At 38.8% G+C, this 20,809-nt stretch overlaps 4 protein-coding genes across 4 annotated transcripts; all 4 read right to left on the bottom strand.

Moving 5' to 3' along the window:
* Positions 1-3,058: 3,058 nt before the first annotated feature.
* On the bottom strand, positions 3,059-4,408 carry LOC127502899 (trace amine-associated receptor 13c-like). The gene has a single exon (XM_051876341.1). It carries the CDS (start codon positions 4,346-4,348, stop codon positions 3,368-3,370), a length of 981 nt encoding a protein of 326 aa, XP_051732301.1. The 5' UTR covers positions 4,349-4,408; the 3' UTR covers positions 3,059-3,367.
* Positions 4,409-12,303: 7,895 nt separating this feature from the next.
* On the bottom strand, positions 12,304-14,569 carry LOC127502405 (trace amine-associated receptor 13c-like). The gene has a single exon (XM_051875326.1). It carries the CDS (start codon positions 13,442-13,444, stop codon positions 12,464-12,466), a length of 981 nt encoding a protein of 326 aa, XP_051731286.1. The 5' UTR covers positions 13,445-14,569; the 3' UTR covers positions 12,304-12,463.
* Positions 14,570-15,791: 1,222 nt separating this feature from the next.
* On the bottom strand, positions 15,792-17,100 carry LOC127502393 (trace amine-associated receptor 13c-like). Its single transcript, XM_051875312.1, has one exon. The coding sequence runs from the start codon at positions 16,770-16,772 to the stop codon at positions 15,792-15,794; it is 981 nt and encodes a 326-aa protein (XP_051731272.1). The 5' UTR covers positions 16,773-17,100.
* Positions 17,101-19,323: 2,223 nt separating this feature from the next.
* On the bottom strand, positions 19,324-20,546 carry LOC127502413 (trace amine-associated receptor 13c-like). The gene has a single exon (XM_051875335.1). The coding sequence runs from the start codon at positions 20,311-20,313 to the stop codon at positions 19,333-19,335; it is 981 nt and encodes a 326-aa protein (XP_051731295.1). The 5' UTR covers positions 20,314-20,546; the 3' UTR covers positions 19,324-19,332.
* Positions 20,547-20,809: the final 263 nt, after the last annotated feature.

The following is a 20,809-nucleotide window of genomic DNA, read 5'->3' as shown; positions in this document are numbered from 1 at the left end:
TTTAGTGACAGAAGCTCCACAGTGCAACAGAGTGACAGCAACAAGACACAGATAATAAAAAGAATAAAAGAATAATATACAAATATACAAGATAGACAAAGTGCAAAAAAAGCAAAAAAACATATATAATATAGACAATTTGTATGTACAGTTATGATATGTGCAAATTTGAAATATAAATAAGTATGTGTTTTAAGTAAATAATGTATAATAGTGTTGTGTGTTCCATGTTTGTCAAGTGTTCATGAGATGGATTACCTGAGGGAAGAAACTGCTCCTGTGTCTGGTCGTTCTGGTGCTCAGATGGCAGACGTCGACCAGATGGCAACAGTTCAAAGAGGGAGTGTGCTGGATGTGAGGGGTCCAGAGTGATTTTCTTTGTCCTTTTTCTCACTCTGGATAAGTACAGTTCTTGGAGAGTAAGGAGGGTTGTACCAATGATTCGCTCAGCAGACCGGACTACCCTCTGTAGTCTTCTGAGGTCAGATTTGGTAGCTGAGCTGAACCAGACAGATATAGGAGTGCAGAGGATGGATTCAATGATGGCAGAGTAAAACTGTTTCAGCAGCTCCTGTGGTAGGTTGAACTTCCTCAGCTGGCGAAGGAAGTACAACCTCTGCTGGGCCTTTTTCACAATGGACTCAATGTGGTTGTCCCACTTCAGGTCCTGGGAGATTGTGGTGCCCAGGAACCTGAATGACTCCACTGCAGTCACATTGCTGTTCATGAAGGTGAGTGGGGGGAGTGCAGGGGGGTTTCTCCTGAAGTCCACGATCATCTCCACTGTTTTGAGCGTGTTCAGCTCCAGGTTGTTGTGACTGCACCAGACAGCCAGCTGTCCAACCTCCAATAAGCAGACTCGTCTCCGTCCCGGATGAGGCTGATGACTGTGGTGTCGTCTGCGAACTACAGAAGCTTGACAGAGGGGTCTTTAGAGATGCAGTCATTGGTGTACAGGGAGAAGAGCAGTGGGGAGAGCACGCAACCCTGAGGGGCGCCGGTGCTGATGGTGAGGTGCTGGATGAGAATTTTCCCAGCCTCACTAGCTGCTGCCTGTCTGTCAGGAAGCTGGTGATCCACTGACAGACAGAGGTGGGCACAGAGAGCTGAGTTAATTTGGGCTGGAGGAGTGATGGGATGATGGTGTTAAAAGTAGAGTCCACAAACAGGATCCTCACATAAGTCCCTGGTCTGTCCAGATGCTGCAGAACATAATGCAGTCCCATACTGACTGCATCATTCACAGACCTGTTTGCTCGGTAAGCAAACTGCAGGGGGTCCAGTAAGGGTCCAGTGATGTCCTTCAGATAAACCAGAACCAGTCTTTCAAATGATTTCATGGCCACAGATGTTAGAGCCACAGGTCTGTAGTCATTAAGTCCAGTAATTTTGGGTTTCTTTGGGATGGGGATGATGGTGGAGCGTTTGAAGCATGAGTGGACTTCGTACAGCTCCAGTGATCTGTTGAAGATCTGTGTGAAGATGGGGGCCAGCTGGTCAGCGCAGGTTTTCAGACAGGCTGGTGAAACGCTGTCTGGGCCTGGTGCCTTTCTTCTCTTGTTCTTTCTGAAGACCTGGCGCACGTCATCTTCACTGAACTGAATTGCAGGTGTGGGGGAGACGGGGGTTACAGGAGGTGTGAATGGTGTTTTTTCAAACCTGCAATAAAACTCGTTCAGATCGTCTGCCAGTTGTTGATTCTCCACAGAGCTGGGGGATGGTGTCTTGTGTCCGACATGTGCTGTAAACAGTAGACCAATCAGAGCAGAGTAAGCAGTGTAAAGGAGGAGTTTAGAAAGACTGAATCCTTGATCAATCCATTTCACACACTGCAGATGATGCTGCAATATATATTATGAGAAAACAATTTTGAAATTTTTTGGACCTTGGATGCATGTAAACCTAGAAACCCTCCAAAACAAAATTAGGAGCCTTTAAAATGCCATAATAGGGGCACTTTAACAGAAAAAAGTTATGTGAACTCGTGAACTAATTATTTTAATCAGAAATCAAACTGAATGAGTTACTGCAGATTTCTATTTCCCAGCATGCTTTGCTTCTGACTGTTAAAGGAGAGTAAATGTTAAAATTAAGTGTTATTTTATGTGTTTTTGTTTAAGATTAATGTAGGTTGAGATCTGTTTAATGTTCTGTTATGTTGGAATTTAAAAGGGTTTCGGTTATGTCTGAGTTTTGGGGGGTTACCATTGTGATGAAAAGTAGAGCCTGTGATCAGGCTGAGGACTGGCCAAAACATTTAGCTAAGCTGTGTTTCAATCAGTTCCTTAGTTTCCAAGATTGTGAATCAATTTAACATGTACGTGAATTAGGCAGCAGATAAATATTAGGGTATATGTGGGGGCACTGATGACGCGGTGTCCAGCAACATCACTACTGGTATTGATCCCTTTCTGACATTGTTTTTATGTTATTTAAAGGGGACAAAATTAAAGAATAGAGGTTTATTTACATTAAACTACTATACAATACTGACTATTATGTATATTAGTCATCATAATACCTGATTTCACCATTACATTTTATTTCCTGGAAATGCATTATTATTTCGAGTGAATGCAATCACTTATAATAGTATTACATATTGTAACAAAATACAAAAACAATATTACAACAATAAACAATTATACAATTGTTAAATTGTAAAAACATGAAATAATTTATATAGTTTAAATAGTTTATACATTACTGTTTTGTAATAGATTAAAATAACATGATAAGAAATACCAGTTCGCAAGCAGCATAATAAGCTGTTTTTGTACAGCTAAAAATAACTTGAAGCGGGTGACACCGGAAGCCTTGAACATTCAAGTTACAAATGCTGCATCAGCTCTTGTGTTAAAAAATGAGATGGAAAGTGTCACTTATTACTAACTGTACTGATTCAGTGACAGTGTGCAAACTATTATGTCTAACACAACTCTGCATTTTCAGCAAAGCAGAATTATGAGTATTTCTATGCTGGTGTAACCACTGCCTTGAGCATGAGGGACCAGGATCACAATTTCTGTAATTATGTACAAAAATATTTAATTGTGCTCTTACTGCCACTAACACTTACATAAGTACATACACAGTATATAAACAGATATACACACTCTATAGTATATATATACGATTATATTCAACAATTCCTTTTATTATAGAAACAGGTGAGTTGACGTAATGAAAAAAAATCACCTACTCATATTGTAATACAATACTGGCATGATTGAAAACAACATCCGTGTCTTCACAGTCAGGTTTAAAAACAATCCAAAAAAATGAAGGAAAGGCATTAACTTGTAGGCAAAGTACACCTGAAATAACATGGAAAAACGAGGAAATGTTTTGTCTTACATTCAATGACTTACATCACATTCATCAGGGAGGAGTCTGTATTAAACACTTTAAATGTGAAAATTAATTTTAAGCTTTTCTGAAACCAGGGATAGAATAAGGCATAAATGATGGGATTAATGGTGGAGTTAAGATAGAAAATTATTGCACTAAGATCTATGACATAAAACAAGTCAGTACGGTCATATGGAATCACTAAATAACAAATATAAAATGGCAGTAAACATAGAAGAAACACAAAGACCAGAATCCCCAGCAGAATCGCAGCTTTTCGCTCTGATTTGTCACTGACTCTGTTTTTAGAGGTGCTGTTGTGAACCTGAAGGGCTCTTATAGCAGTCACATGTTTCTTAACAATGACAAAAACATGAGTGTATAATATTATGATGAGTGTACATGGCACAAGAAACACAACCAGGAGATCAATGATGGATGAAACCTCATCTATAATAGAAACACATTCTCCTGGACATGTGACATCAGTGAAGTTTCCATTAATGAAGAGAAGAGTGAAGTTATAAAAGAGTGAAAACAGCCAGTTACATAAAGTGGCAATGCAGATCACAGTGGGTGAGATTTTCTCTGAGTAAACAAAAGGATAACTTAAAGCCAAAAAACGATCAACTGCGATTAGAGTCACAGTGTGAACAGACACGCTTGTTACTTGACAAGTCATCAATTTAAAAAATAAGCACATCACTGGTCCAGGAATCCAACATGACTCGATGAGCCAAGACAAATAAAGTGGCATCAAAAAAACTCCGACCAGCAGATCAGACACAGCCAAAGAGAGGATGAGGATGTTAGCAGGTGTGTGGAGCTGCTTGAAGTGACTAACAGAGATGATGACCAGCAGGTTTCCACACACGGTCAGAAGAGCCACAGCTGCTGCGGCCACATACAGAATCACATAGACAGATAAAGAAACAGATCTCTCTGGACAGAAATATTCCTGACAGCCATCAGATTGGTTCATTGCTGTGAGATTCATTCTGAAGTACTTGGAAGAAACATCCAAACATAGTGTTGTTCCCTTCAAATAAAGTTCAATGTATACATAACCACAGATCTCTGAAGATGCTATTTGTCTCTCCAACAGCTCTGAACTGAAACACAGTCACTCCTGGAGGCTCCACAATAAAGATGTGCTACAATCTATGCTGCCTTTTTATACACTTGACATGTTGACTCTTTCCAAGACCGGCAGCATCAAGGGAGGAGAATATACAGCTGAGATTAGTGTCACATAAAATTCATATAAAACATAGGCTAAATGGGCTTATATGAAATGTATAAAATCAAAAACTATGAAACAGTGAAAAAAAATTAAATGCAAATATTATCATCAAATAGTTCAAACGGATTATTTCCCAACTAGAATTAGAGGTACAGAATTTCCTTTACTATTTTATTTCTTTACGCTTTATGAAAAATTGATCTCTCAAATGTTCAAGACTATGTCCTTGTTTTTGAGTAACAATAAAAATGACATGACAAAAACGCAGCCTGTACAGATGCATTCACAGCCAGCAAATTAGAGGTTCCAAATATGATTACGTGAAACATAAAAACTGTTTATTGTGTTTTAGCTGGTTTTGGGAACGGCGCACTTTTGAAGAACGTTCAGCAACAAACTATGTGAAATTAATAATGAGCATAATAATATTAAATAATTTAACCAGAGTTTTGATCCTGGGTAGTATGTGAATCAGGCCACTACATGATGACTACCAACACCAATTAGTAACCTTAATTGTTGGATTACATTTTCTTTAGCTATTTTGCCATAAAAAATGTGCTTTAGAAACACACAGTTAAAGGATTAATTCACTTCTTGTCACGGAGTCACAGCCAACACCCGCCAACACCAACGCATCGTCACCGGATCTTCACGCTCCACCCACTCGTTCACAGTCTCCTAATCACCTGCACCTGCACATCATCATCTATGGACACTATAAAGACTCTCACTTCCCTCACTCCTTTGTCTGGTCTCGTCTTACGTACCTGGACTTCTTACCTGCTACTCACCTGAGTTACCTGTGTCTCCATCCTGTTGTCTTCCATCTCCAGTTCTCCGTTCCCCGTGTTCACCAGCATCTGCAAAAGACATTCCTCTGTTACCATCCAGCTAAGTTACCATTCTGAAAGTGCTTGTTCATTGACTCACCTGTATCCATCGTCTACCTGTGTTCGTGCCTCTGTTCAATAAACATCTGTGTTTCACTTACCCCTCTGCCTCCATCTGTGTCCTGACACTTCTGAATAAAAATTTCCTGATAATTTACTCACCCCCATGTCATCCAAGATGTTCATGTCTTTCTTTCTTCAGTCGAAAAGAAATTAAGGTTTCTGAGGAAAACATTCCAGGATTCTCCTCTATACAGTGGACTTCAGTGTGATTCACCGGATTGAAGGTCAAAATTTCAGTTTCAGTGCAGCTTTAAAGGGCTCTAAATGATCCCAGACGAGGAATAAGGTTCTTGTCTAGCGAAACGATCAGTCATTTTCTAAAAAAATAAATGTATATACTTTTTAACCACAAATGCTCCTTTTGCTCTGCTCTGCGATGCACCACGATGCATTACGTTGAAAGGTCACACGTGATGTTGGCGGAAGTACCGTGGTAGAGCGAAAAACTTCATCTAATTTTCTCCTCCAACTTCAAGTCATCCGATATCATTGTTTTACCTTTTTGTTGTAAAGGCCGTTTGGCTTAATCTTTGCATGTTCACTTTGTAGACACTGGATTGGTATTTCCGCCTACGTCACGCATGACCTTTGTAACGTGATTACGTCATATGTGCGAATCGCAGAGCTAGTGCAAGACAAGCATTTGTGGTTAAAAAGTATATACATTTTAATTTTTTTTAGAAAATGACCGATCATTCCGCTAGATAAGACCCTTATTCCTCATTTGGGATCGTGTAGAGCCCTTTGAAGCTGCACTGAAACTGCAATTTGGACCTTCAACCCGTTGAACCCCAGTGAAGTCCACTATATGGAGAAAAATCCTGCAATGTTTTCCTCAAAAACCTTAACTTCTTTTCGACTGAAGAAAGAAAGACCTAAACATCTTGGATGACATGGGGGTGAGTAAATTATCAGGAAATTTTCATTTAGAAGTGAACTAACCCTTTAAAGCAGCCAGAGAAATACTAAAGGCGGGTGCACACTGTGTGATTTTGGCCACAATTTGGTCGTGTGAGACAAATTTTTAGAATCCTAAAAGATTCCTATAATCCTAGGCTAAAATCTGTAGTCTTTGATCACTAGTTTGACATGTTCACCGACAGCCAATTTATGACCGTTGTGATCAAATTTTACCTCTAGATTTGGCAGATACAATTCAGTTCTGCAGTGTGACTTCTACGACGAATGTCAAATTGTCTTCATTTTTCAAGACAACAGAGATCTCCTTGATAGCCACCATTTCAGTCCCGCATGTAATGCAGCACACAGTCACCAAATGTGTATGGGTTGACGATGTAAAACTCTGGACAAGTTTTCACGCACGCTTCCGTTTTTTAACGCATCTTGACTGTCGTACAGTCTGACATAAATGACGGCTGAGATCCCACAGTGTGACATGAGGATCATGTTCGTACAGTCAAGGAAAAGACTATTATAAATCGCACAGTGTGCACCCAGCTTAATGTGAAAAAGTCAAGGATCAAGAGCCTGAATAAAGCAAACACTGAACTCCATAATGGTGACTTCAAACTTTATTATTTTCAATAAAACATCACCATCTAAACCTCTGTTAATTCTCAATAATAACTTCTATATGTAAGAAATAGTCAAACTGTATTGTAAAAAGTGAAGATGCTGAGATCTTGAGAGATCTGTTAGTGTTTAATGTTCTGTTTGGATTAAAAGGGTTTCTGTATTGTCTGGGTTTTGTGGGTCACCATTGTGCTGAAGAGTAAAGCCTGTGCTTCAGTCCAGGATGGGCCCAAAAATGAAGCAAATCCACTTTGCATGCACTTCCAAAGGATGAGGACTCATGCTCAAATTGATACGGTAAAACCAATGTCATTGTTACTGTTCATATCACTGGGTATCAAGAGCAGAGGAAGCCTGAAATTCAGATATGGTAATGAACGTTTTGTTTCCAGAATCAGAAAGAGCTTTATTGCCAGGTATGTTTACACATACTAGGAATTTGTTTTAGTGACAGAAGCTCCACAGTGCAACAGAGTGACAGCAACAAGACACAGATAATAAAAAGAATAAAAGAATAATATACAAATATACAAGATAGACAAAGTGCAAAAAAAGCAAAAAAACATATATAATATAGACAATTTGTATGTACAGTTATGATATGTGCAAATTTGAAATATAAATAAGTATGTGTTTTAAGTAAATAATGTATAATAGTGTTGTGTGTTCCATGTTTGTCAAGTGTTCATGAGATGGATTACCTGAGGGAAGAAACTGCTCCTGTGTCTGGTCGTTCTCGTGCTCAGATGGCAGACGTCGACCAGATGGCAACAGTTCAAAGAGGGAGTGTGCTGGATGTGAGGGGTCCAGAGTGATTTTCTTTGTCCTTTTTCTCACTCTGGATAAGTACAGTTCCTGGAGAGTGGGGAGGGTTGTACCAATGATTCGCTCAGCAGACCGGACTACCCTCTGTAGTCTTCTGAGGTCAGATTTGGTAGCTGAGCTGAACCAGACAGATATAGGAGTGCAGAGGATGGATTCAATGATGGCAGAGTAAAACTGTTTCAGCAGCTCCTGTGGTAGGTTGAACTTCCTCAGCTGGCGAAGGAAGTACAACCTCTGCTGGGCCTTTTTCACAATGGACTCAATGTGGTTGTCCCACTTCAGGTCCTGGGAGATTGTGGTGCCCAGGAACCTGAATGACTCCACTGCAGTCACATTGCTGTTCATGAAGGTGAGTGGGGGGAGTGCAGGGGGGTTTCTCCTGAAGTCCACGATCATCTCCACTGTTTTGAGCGTGTTCAGCTCCAGGTTGTTGTGACTGCACCAGACAGCCAGCTGTCCAACCTCCAATAAGCAGACTCGTCTCCGTCCCGGATGAGGCTGATGACTGTGGTGTCGTCTGCGAACTACAGAAGCTTGACAGAGGGGTCTTTAGAGATGCAGTCATTGGTGTACAGGGAGAAGAGCAGTGGGGAGAGCACGCAACCCTGAGGGGCGCCGGTGCTGATGGTGAGGTGCTGGATGAGAATTTTCCCAGCCTCACTAGCTGCTGCCTGTCTGTCAGGAAGCTGGTGATCCACTGACAGACAGAGGTGGGCACAGAGAGCTGAGTTAATTTGGGCTGGAGGAGTGATGGGATGATGGTGTTAAAAGTAGAGTCCACAAACAGGATCCTCACATAAGTCCCTGGTCTGTCCAGATGCTGCAGAACATAATGCAGTCCCATACTGACTGCATCATTCACAGACCTGTTTGCTCGGTAAGCAAACTGCAGGGGGTCCAGTAAGGGTCCAGTGATGTCCTTCAGATAAACCAGAACCAGTCTTTCAAATGATTTCATGGCCACAGATGTTAGAGCCACAGGTCTGTAGTCATTAAATCCAGTAATTTTGGGTTTCTTTGGGATGGGGATGATGGTGGAGCGTTTGAAGCATGAGGGGACTTCGTACAGCTCCAGTGATCTGTTGAAGATCTGTGTGAAGATGGGGGCCAGCTGGTCAGCGCAGGTTTTCAGACAGGCTGGTGAAACGCTGTCTGGGCCTGGTGCCTTTCTTCTCTTGTTCTTTCTGAAGACCTGGCGCACGTCATCTTCACTGAACTGAATTGCAGGTGTGGGGGAGACGGGGGTTACAGGAGGTGTGAATGGTGTTTTTTCAAACCTGCAATAAAACTCGTTCAGATCGTCTGCCAGTTGTTGATTCTCCACAGAGCTGGGGGATGGTGTCTTGTGTCCGACATGTGCTGTAAACAGTAGACCAATCAGAGCAGAGTAAGCAGTGTAAAGGAGGAGTTTAGAAAGACTGAATCCTTGATCAATCCATTTCACACACTGCAGATGATGCTGCAATATATATTATGAGAAAACAATTTTGAAATTTTTTGGACCTTGGATGCATGTAAACCTAGAAACCCTCCAAAACAAAATTAGGAGCCTTTAAAATGCCATAATAGGGGCACTTTAACAGAAAAAAGTTATGTGAACTCGTGAACTAATTATTTTAATCAGAAATCAAACTGAATGAGTTACTGCAGATTTCTATTTCCCAGCATGCTTTGCTTCTGACTGTTAAAGGAGAGTAAATGTTAAAATTAAGTGTTATTTTATGTGTTTTTGTTTAAGATTAATGTAGGTTGAGATCTGTTTAATGTTCTGTTATGTTGGAATTTAAAAGGGTTTCGGTTATGTCTGAGTTTTGGGGGGTTACCATTGTGATGAAAAGTAGAGCCTGTGATCAGGCTGAGGACTGGCCAAAACATTTAGCTAAGCTGTGTTTCAATCAGTTCCTTAGTTTTCAAGATTGTGAATCAATTTAACATGTACGTGAATTAGGCAGCAGATAAATATTAGGATATATGTGGGGGCACTGATGACGCGGTGTCCAGCAACATCACTACTGGTATTGATCCCTTTCTGACATTGTTTTTATGTTATTTAAAGGGGACAAAATTAAAGAATAGAGGTTTATTTACATTAAACTACTATACAATACTGACTATTATGTATATTAGTCATCATAATACCTGATTTCACCATTACATTTTATTTCCTGGAAATGCATTATTATTTCGAGTGAATGCAATCACTTATAATAGTATTACATATTGTAACAAAATACAAAAACAATATTACAACAATAAACAATTATACAATTGTTAAATTGTAAAAACATGAAATAATTTAAATAGTTTAAATAGTTTATACATTACTGTTTTGTAATAGATTAAAATAACATGATAAGAAATACCAGTTCGCAAGCAGCATAATAAGCTGTTTTTGTACAGCTAAAAATAACTTGAAGCGGGTGACACCGGAAGCCTTGAACATTCAAGTTACAAATGCTGCATCAGCTCTTGTGTTAAAAAATGAGATGGAAAGTGTCACTTATTACTAACTGTACTGATTCAGTGACAGTGTGCAAACTATTATGTCTAACACAACTCTGTATTTTCAGCAAAGCAGAATTATGAGTATTTCTATGCTGGTGTAACCACTGCCTTGAGCATGAGGGACCAGGATCACAATTTCTGTAATTATGTACAAAAATATTTAATTGTGCTCTTACTGCCACTAACACTTACATAAGTACATACACAGTATATAAACAGATATACACACTCTATAGTATATACAGGTGCTGGTCGTATAATTAGAATATCATCAAAAAGTTGATTTATTTCACTAATTCCATTCAAAAAGTGAAACTTGTATATTATATTCCTTCATTACACACAGACTGATATATTTCAAATGTTTATTTCTTTTAATTTTGATGATTATAACTGACAACTAAGGAAAATCCCAAATTCAGTATCTCAGAAAATTAGAATATTGTGAAAAGGTTCAATATTGAAGACACCTAGTGCCACACTCTAATCAGCTAATTAACTCAAAACACCTGCAAAGGCCTTTAAATGGTCTCTCAGTCTAGTTCTGTAGGCTACACAATCATGGGGAAGACTGCTGACTTGACAGTTGTCCAAAAGACGACCATTGACACCTTGCACAAGGAGGGCAAGACACAAAAGGTCAGTGCAAAAGAGGCTGGCTGTTCACAGAGCTCTGTGTCCAAGCACATTAATAGAGAGGCGAAGGGAAGGAAAAGATATGGTAGAAAAAAGTGTACAAGCAATAGGGATAACCGCACACTGGAGAGGATTGTGAAACAAAACCCATTCAAAAATGTGGGGGAGATTCACAAAGAGTGGACTGCAGCTGGAGTCAGTGCTTCAAGAACCACTACGCACAGACGTATGCAAGACATGGGTTTCAGCTGTCGCATTCCTTGTGTCAAGCCACTCTTGAACAACAGACAGCGTCAGAAGCGTCTCGCCTGGGCTAAAGACAAAAAGGACTGGACTACTGCTGAGTGATGAAAGTAAATTTTGCATTTCCTTTGGAAATCAGGGTCCCAGAGTCTGGAGGAAGAGAGGAGAGGCACACAATCCACGTTGCTTGAGGTCCAGTGTAAAGTTTCCACAGTCAGTGATGGTTTGGGGTGCCATGTCATCTGCTGGTGTTGGTCCACTGTGTTTTCTGAGGTCCAAGGTCAACGCAGCCGTATACCAGGAAGTTTTAGAGCACTTCATGCTTCCTCCTGCTGACCAACTTTATGGAGATGCAGATTTAATTTTCCAACAGGACTTGGCACCTACACACAGTGCTAAAGCTACCAGTACCTGGTTTAAGGACCATGGTATCCCTGTTCTTAATTGGCCAGCAAACTTGCCTGACCTTATTGTGAAGAGGAAGATGTGATATGCCAGACCCAACAATGCAGAAGAGCTGAAGGCCACTATCAGAGCAACCTGGGCTCTTATAACACCTGAGCAGTGCCACAGACTGATCGACTCCATGCCACGCCACATTGCTGCAGTAATTCAGGCAAAAGGAGCCCCAACCAAGTATTGAGTGCTGTACATGCTCATACTTTTCATGTTCATACTTTTCAGTTGGCCAAGATTTCTAAAAATACTTTCTTTGTATTGGTCTTAAGTAATATTCTAATTTTCTGAGATACTGAATTTGGGATTTTCCTTAGTTGTCAGTTATAATCATCAAAATTAAAAGAAATAAACATTTGAAATATATCAGTCTATGTGTAATGAATGAATATAATATACAAGTTTCACTTTTTGAATGGAATTTGTGAAATAAATCAACTTTTTGATGATATTCTAATTATATGACCAGCACCTGTATATACGATTATATTCAACAATTCCTTTTATTATAGAAACAGGTGAGTTGACGTAATGAAAAAAAATCACCTACTCATATTGTAATACAATACTGGCATGATTGAAAACAACATCCGTGTCTTCACAGTCAGGTTTAAAAACAAACCAAAAAAATGAAGGAAAGGCATTAACTTGTAGGCAAAGTACACCTGAAATAACATGGAAAAAAGAGGAAATGTTTTGTCTTACATTCAATGACTTACATCACATTCATCAGGGAGGAGTCTGTATTAAACACTTTAAATGTGAAAATTAATTTTAAGCTTTTCTGAAACCAGGGATAGAATAAGGCATAAATGATGGGATTAATGGTGGAGTTAAGATAGAAAAATATTGCACTAAGATCTATGACATAAAACAAGTCAGTACGGTCATATGGAATCACTAAATAACAAATATAAAATGGCAGTAAACACAGGAGAAACACAAAAACCAGAATCCCCAGCAGAATCGCAGCTTTTCGCTCTGATTTGTCACTGACTCTGTTTTTAGAGGTGCTGTTGTGAACCTGAAGGGCTCTTATAGCAGTCACATGTTTCTTAGCAATGACAAAAACATGAGTGTATAATATTATGATGAGTGTACATGGCATAAGAAACACAACCAGGAGATCAATGAAGGATGAAACCTCATCTACAAAAGAAACACATTTTCCTGGACATGTGACATCAGTGAAGTTTCCATTAATGAAGAGAAAACTGAAGTTATAAAGGAGTGAAAACAGCCAGTTACATAAAGTGGCAATGCAGATCACAGTGGGTGAGATTTTCTCTGAGTAAACAAAAGGATAACTTAAAGCCAAAAAACGATCAACTGCGATTAGAGACACAGTGTGAACAGACACGCTTGTTACTTGACAAGTCACCAATTTAAAAAATAAGCACATTACTGGTCCAGAAATCCAACATGACTCGATGAGCCCAGACAAATAAAGTGGCATCACAAAAACTCCGACCAGCAGATCAGACACAGCCAAAGAGAGGATGAGGATGTTAGCAGGTGTGTGGAGCTGCTTGAAGTGACTAACAGAGATGATGACCAGCAGGTTTCCACACACGGTCAGAAGAGCCACAGCTGCTGCGGCCACATACAGAATCACATAGACAGATAAAGAAACAGATCTCTCTGGACAGAAATATTCCTGACAGCCATCAGATTGGTTCATTGCTGTGAGATTCATTCTGAAGTACTTGGAAGAAACATCCAAACATAGTGTTGTTCCCTTCAAATAAAGTTCAATGTATACATAACCACAGATCTCTGAAGATGCTATTTGTCTCTCCAACAGCTCTTCACTGAAACACAGTCACTCCTGGAGGCTCCACAATAAAGATGTGCTACAATCTATGCTGCCTTTTTATACACTTGACATGTTGACTCTTTCCAAGACCGGCAGCATCAAGGGAGGAGAATATACAGCTGAGATTAGTGTCACATAAAATTCATATAAAACATAGGCTAAATGGGCTTATATGAAATGTATAAAACAAAAACTATGAAACAGTGAAAAAAAATTAAATGCAAATATTATCATCAAATAGTTCAAACGGATTATTTCCCAACTAGAATTAGAGGTACAGAATTTCCTTTACTATTTTATTTCTTTACGCTTTATGAAAAATTGATCTCTCAAATGTTCAAGACTATGTCCTTGTTTTTGAGTAACAATAAAAATGACATGACAAAAACGCAGCCTGTACAGATGCATTCACAGCCAGCAAATTAGAGGTTCCAAATATGATTACGTGAAACATAAAAACTGTTTATTGTGTTTTAGCTGGTTTTGGGAACGGCGCACTTTTGCTTTACTTGAGGAACGTTCAGTGACAAACTATGTGAAATTAATAACGAGCATAATAATATTAAATAATTTAACCAGAGTTTTGATTCTGGGTAGTATGTGAATCAGGCCACTACATGATGACTACCATCACCAATTAGTAACCATAATCGTCGGATTAAATTTTCTTTAGCATTTTTGCCATAACAAATGTGCTTTAGAAACACAGAGTTAAAGCAGCCAGAGAAAAACTAAAGGCGGGTGCACACTGTGCGATTTTGGCCACGATTTGGTCGTCTGAGACAAATTTTGAGAATCCTAAAAGATTCCTGTAATCCTCGGCTAAAATCTGTAGTCTTTGATCGCTAGTTTGACATGTTCACCGACAGCCGATTAATGACCGTTGCGATCAAATTTTACCTCTGACGAATTTCTGGCAGCGTCAGAAGATAAGGCGCACAGTCCTGCAGTGTGACTTCTCCAACGACGGCCGTCAAATTGTCTTCATTTTCAAGAAAAGCCATGATCAAAATTAATGCTAGAGCTTTCTTTGTTAGCCACTATTTCAGTCCCGTGTGATAAGGAAGCTCACAGTCACCGAACGTGTATGGGTTGATGATGTACAAGTTTTCATGTATGCAACCATTTTTAACGCATCTTCACTGTCGTACAGTCTGACATAAATGACAGCTGAGATCCGACAGTGTGACATGAGGATCATGTTCGTACAGTCTGACAAGCAACAATCGTAAAGGACTATTATAAATCGCACAGTGTGGCTTAATGTGAAAAAGTCAAGGATCAAGAGTCAGAATAAAGCAAACACTGATCTCCATAATGGTGACTTCAAACTTTATTATCTTCAATAAACATCAACATCTAAACCTCTGTTAATTCTCAATAATAACTTTTATATGTAAGAAATAGTCAAACTGTATTGTAAAAAGTGAAGATGCTGAGATCTTGAGAGATCTGTTAGTGTTTAATGTTCTGTTGGGATTAAAAGGGTTTCTGTATTGTCTGAGTTTTGTGGGACACCATTGTGCTGAAGAGTAAAGCCTGTGCTTCAGTCCAGGATGGGCCAAAAAAAGATGTTATGCTGCTTATGTTGCTTTATTTAAAAGGCAGTAACTGTGTAATCACTAATGCACTAAGTACATTAGCTCATGCATGTTGCTATTGCTAGCATCGGTTAACATTTTACAGTGAAAGTGTTTGATAATAATAATTAAGGACATATCTGTAAAGCCGTAGCTGCCAGTCATTAGGCCTTTTTTTTTTTTTTTTTTTTTTTTTTTTTTTTACAGTGTAGGCCTATTTTATGTGCAAGGCCAATGTAAAATTTGTGACACATGAAACAGCTATAATCTGGTTTTCACATCACAACATGTTAGACGACAACCTTTAAACATTATAAAATCATATATAAACCTTTCTTGATCCAGTAAGGTTTTTCAATTTTCTCATAGTTTTAAAATAAATGAATTATAGAGGGGAGACTATTTGTCACATTGAGAAGGTGTCACAAGGGATATATCTCACTGTTTTTGTACTATGCTATTGGAGTGTGTTAAAAATGTCAACGTGTGTTAAATATACTCTATCTCTGCAATAGTTGAGGAAATATTACGTTTTATAGTACATACCCATGTATAATATGACAAAATAATATAAAAAAATACATTGACCTAGACATGAAAAACATGATAAAATAAGAGAAGAAACATTCTGTTTTACATTCAATGACTTACATCACATTCATCAGACAGGAGCCTTTATTAAACACTTTAAATGTGAAAATTAATTTTAAGCTTTTCTGAAACCAGGGATAGAATAAGGCATAAATGATGGGATTAATGGTGGAGTTAAGATAGAAAAATATTACAGAAACATCTCTGACATAAAAGTAGTAAGCATTATTGTATGGAATCACTAAGGTACAAATATAATATGGCAGTAAACACAGGAGAAACACAAAGACCAGAATCCCCAGCAGAATTGCAGCTTTTCGCTCTGATTTGTCACTGACTCTGTTTTTAGAGGTGCTGTTGTGAACCTGAAGGGCTCTTATAGCAGTCGCATGTTTCTTAACAATGACAAAAACATGAGTGTATAATATTATGATGAGTGTACATGGCACAAGAAACACAACCAGGAGATCAATGATGGATGAAACCTCATCTATAATATAAAGGCATACTCCTGGACACATGACATCAGTGAAGTTTCCATTAATGAAGAGAAGAGTGAAGTTATAAAAGAGTGAAAACAGCCAGTTAAATAAAGTAGCAATGCAGATCACAGTGGGTGAGATTTTCTCTGAGTAAAAAAAAGGATAACTTAAAGCCAAAAAACGATCAACAGCTATTTGAGCCACAGTGTGAACAGACACACTTGTTGCTTGAAAAGTCACAAAATTGAAAAACGAGCACATCACTAGTCCAGAACTCCAACAAGATTCAATAAGCAAAATCAAGCGAAATGGAAGCACAAAAAGTCCTGTAAGGAGATCAGACACAGCCAAAGAGAGGATGAGGACGTTAGCAGGTGTGTGGAGCTGCTTGAAGTGGCTAACAGAGATGATGACCAGCAGGTTTCCACACACGGTCAGAAGAGCCACAGCTGCTGCGGCCACATACAGAATCACATAGACAGATAAAGAAACAGATCTCTCTGGACAGAAATATTCCTGACAGCCTTCAGTTTGGTTCACTGCTGTAAGATTCATTCTGAAGTACTTGGAAGAAACATCCAAACACAGTATTGTTCCCTACTTCCTCGTTCATATAAAAAATATGTGTTAACCCCAGATAAAGGTCTCTGAAGGTGCTATTTGTCGCTCCAACAGCTCTGAACTGCTCTTTTCCGAAACACAGTCACTCCTGGAGGCTCCACAATAAAGATGTGCTACAATCTATGCTGCCTTTTTATACACTTGACATGTTGACTCTTTCCAAGACCGGCAACATCAAGGGAGAAGAACATACAGCTGGGAGATCAACTGATTTAGAAAAGTGTCATACAAAAACATAAAATCCAAAACTTCTAATCTTTAAATTCTGATGTATGTAAACCTCTATGTGTTCTAATATGCCTACTTTCCTTGGATATAGTATGCGAAAAGCATCTTAACTATGCTTTGCTATCACATGAGGCCACAAGAAAAGATTTGTAAATAGCAGAGAAGTTGCATGAGTAGCGTAAGTCAAGACATTGTCAAATGTAATGTCTGGTTTGTGTTCGCCAAACACAGGTACTTTATTAAACATAATTTTTTAAGGTCACAAAGTAAGTGCTTCATTGTAGCTTACCTATGATTATTTTTGGACAAGTAATATGTTAAGCCTATTGTTGAAAATAGTTATTGCTGCGTTTTCTGAAAGCATCATGGATCGTAGAGACCATTGGTGGCAAAGGCTCTACGATCTACTTAGGCTTACGATGCTTTTGGGAAAAGCAGCCCTGGGCAGTGGATCTGTAGTTCCACCCAAGCTTTATAATGGCAGTGAACAGGGGTCACGAGTATGAGCTGAAGAAAGTGCTTCCATCCACATCCATCCATCAAAAACGTGTACTCCATGCGGCTCCGGGGGGTTAATAAAGGCCTTCTGAAGCGAAGCGATGAGTTTGTGTAAAAAAAAAAAATCCATATTTAACAAGTTATGAAGTAAAATATTTCGCTTCAGCCAGACCACCTTCCATATTCGACGTACGAAGAAAGTGTAAAACTCCAGCAGTTCAAAAAGCTTATGCTACGTCCTACACCTTCCCTATTCGACTTACGGAAAAAGCGTAACTGACGCGACGCCAGTTTACACTTTCTTCGTAAGTTGAATATAGAAGGTGGTCTGGCGGACTCTAGATATTAGCCACAGAGATATTGCACTTCTTCAATGTTTTCATCCTCACTAATTTTGCGCTCTGGCTCAAATTGAAAAGGCCGATCGGGTTTTAAAAGGAACCCCGCGGGTATTAAGATTTGTATACCTTACTAGATTACCGTTGCCCCAAAGTATACAGATGAAAAAGTATCAAAAGCATCAGAGCTAAATTGGAAAGAACAAAGACGCGGTTCTTTAGGAAGTTTTATTCATCCACATTCTTCACAACTTCCCATTCTTTTCTCCTCTTATTGCTAGTAAAACAGTGAAGACTTACATCGCTTCTCTTGTTGCCCTTTGACTGAAAATTACAACCAAAAGCCGCACATGGTGGCATCGTATATTATATTCCAAGTTGTGTTGTGGAAAAAATAGCAACAGGGTAGCGTCAGAAGCTCACCGAGTGCAACCATTTGACATCATCGACATAGAATGCACTGTGCACCTAAACAAAATGGCGCCCCCCATTGTCTAAAGTATGTCATAGGTTTTTTAAACAATGTAAATCTTTCATGGGTCAATTTTCAATGTTCATTACCATTATGTGTCCGATGTTGTAAAAAGCGATACCATTGTGCAGTATTTACCTCAGTAAGTTGACTGAGTGGATCTCTGAGCTCATGCTGTTGTGAGTGGAGGCGGGGCTAATTAGCATATTCGTGCATCCGCATATACTAAATGAAGCAAGGGTGTAGAGTTACATTCAAGCTATTTTAAGGCATTAAGATTTTTTTTCACAGGAAAAAAACAGGAAAAAAATGTTTAAATATGTCATTTTGGTGATAAAAGATGAGTTTTAAGGGATAAAATTATTGACTACAGGGGGACTTTAATACTAAACTGTGAGACCGCAGATGCCTGCCATTCAGTGTACTGCATTAATATAAAGATTTTTAATACAAAGTATTCTTCCAAAATTAAGTGTTAATAGTATTTTTGTGCCGTGACCGTGGGGGTGGGAACATGACTGACGCTGTTGTAAAAGTATTGTAACAAGAAATATTGAATGATCTGAATGATTATGTGAGTTAATGAAATGAACTGAGCCTTGTGAGGCTTGAAATAGCTATAATCGCTGAGGTGTTCACATAACAACATGTAGTTAGATTACAACCTTTAAACACTATAAAATCACATATACATTTTTTTTTTTTCGTTAGTAAGACTTTGAAGACATATTTAGTGTATAGGCTTTAAATAAAGCACTATATTCAACAATTCTATTTATTTTATTAAGTGAAATTAGTGCAATATAACATAAAAGAAAAAAACTTCCCCACTTGCATTGTTATACAATACACTGGCACTATCCATGTGTTCACTGTCAAGTTTAATATGAAAAAATAATAAAACACATTAACCTAGACAACAGGAAATAGAGTCTGATTCTGTCTTAAATCCAATCACTTACAGCACATTCATCAAGGAGGAGTCTTTATTAAACACTTTTAATGTGAAAATTAATTTTAAGCTCTTCTGAAACCAGGGATAGAATAAGGCATAAATGATGGGATTAATGGTGGAGTTAAGATAGAAAAATATTACAGTAACATCTCTGACATAAAACAAGTCAGTGCGGTCATATGGAATCACTAAAGAACAAATGTAATATGGCAGTAAACACAGGAGAAACACAAAGACCAGAATCCCCAGCAGAATCGCAGCTTTTCGCTCTGATTTGTCACTGACTCTGTTTTTAGAGGTGCTGTTGTGAACCTGAAGGGCTCTTATAGCAGTCGCATGTTTCTTAACAATGACAAAAATATGAGTGTATAATATTATGATGAGTGTACATGGCATAAGAAACACAACCAGGAGATCAATGAGGGATGAAACCTCATCTACAAAAGAAACACATTCTCCTGGACATGTGACATCAGTGAAGTTTCCATTAATGAACAGAAGAGTGAAGTTATAAAAGAATGAAAACAGCCAGTTAAATAAAGTTGCTATGCAGATCACAGTGGGTGAGATTTTCTCTGAGTAAACAAAAGGATAACTTAAAGCCAAAAACCGATCAGCTGCTATTAGAGACACAGTGTGAACAGACACACTTGTTGCTTGAAAAGTCACAAAATAGAAAACCGAGCACATCACTGGTCCAGAAGTCCAACAAGACTCGATGAGCCAAGACAAATAAAGTGGCATCACAAAAACTCCGACCAGCAGATCAGACACAGCCAAAGAGAGGATGAGGATGTTAGCAGGTGTGTGGAGCTGCTTGAAGTGACTAACAGAGATGATGACCAGCAGGTTTCCACACACGGTCAGAAGAGACACAGCTGCTGCGGCCACATACAGAATCACATAGACAGATAAAGAAACAGATCTCTCTGGACAGAAATATTCCTGACAGCCATCAGATTGGTTCATTGCTGTGAGATTCATTCTGAAGTACTTGGAAGAAACATCCAAACATAGTGTTGTTCCTTATGACTTCTCTAAGGATTCATGGATTCGAATGCAGCTCTGAACTTCTCCTCACTGAAACACAGTCACTCCTGGAGGCTCCAAAATAAATACTGGCTACAACCCATGCTGCCGTTTTTATACACTTGACATGTTGACTCGTTCCAAGACCAGCAGCATCAAGGGAGAAGACAATACAGCTGGGAGATCAACTGATTTTGTTCATCTAGAAGAAAAGAGCTGAAGAGTGTCATATAGAACTCATTCAAAAACATAAGTGTGCTTATATGAAGCATAAGACACTTCAAAAAAAGTATCTAATTAAATATTTGCAATGTACAGTATATGTTGCTTGCAAAAAATGCAACATTTACTGTCAGAATCATAATGCTGTGTCAGGCCCACACCTGACACGGCATTATGATTCTGCCCACACATCATATGGAATGATGGCACTTAGGCAGTCTGCTCCTGT

The sequence above is a fragment of the Ctenopharyngodon idella genome, chromosome 20 (genome assembly GCF_019924925.1).
Source record: "Ctenopharyngodon idella isolate HZGC_01 chromosome 20, HZGC01, whole genome shotgun sequence".
Taxonomy (NCBI): Eukaryota; Metazoa; Chordata; class Actinopteri; order Cypriniformes; family Xenocyprididae; genus Ctenopharyngodon; species Ctenopharyngodon idella.
Note: the sequence above shows the minus strand (reverse complement) of the source record. Positions and strands in the feature narration are given on the sequence as shown.

Coding starts and splice junctions, on each gene's coding strand:
- LOC127502899 (XM_051876341.1), bottom strand. CDS start 4,348: ATGAATCTCACAGCAATGAACCAATCTGATGGCTGTCAGGAATATTTC.
- LOC127502405 (XM_051875326.1), bottom strand. CDS start 13,444: ATGAATCTCACAGCAATGAACCAATCTGATGGCTGTCAGGAATATTTC.
- LOC127502393 (XM_051875312.1), bottom strand. CDS start 16,772: ATGAATCTTACAGCAGTGAACCAAACTGAAGGCTGTCAGGAATATTTC.
- LOC127502413 (XM_051875335.1), bottom strand. CDS start 20,313: ATGAATCTCACAGCAATGAACCAATCTGATGGCTGTCAGGAATATTTC.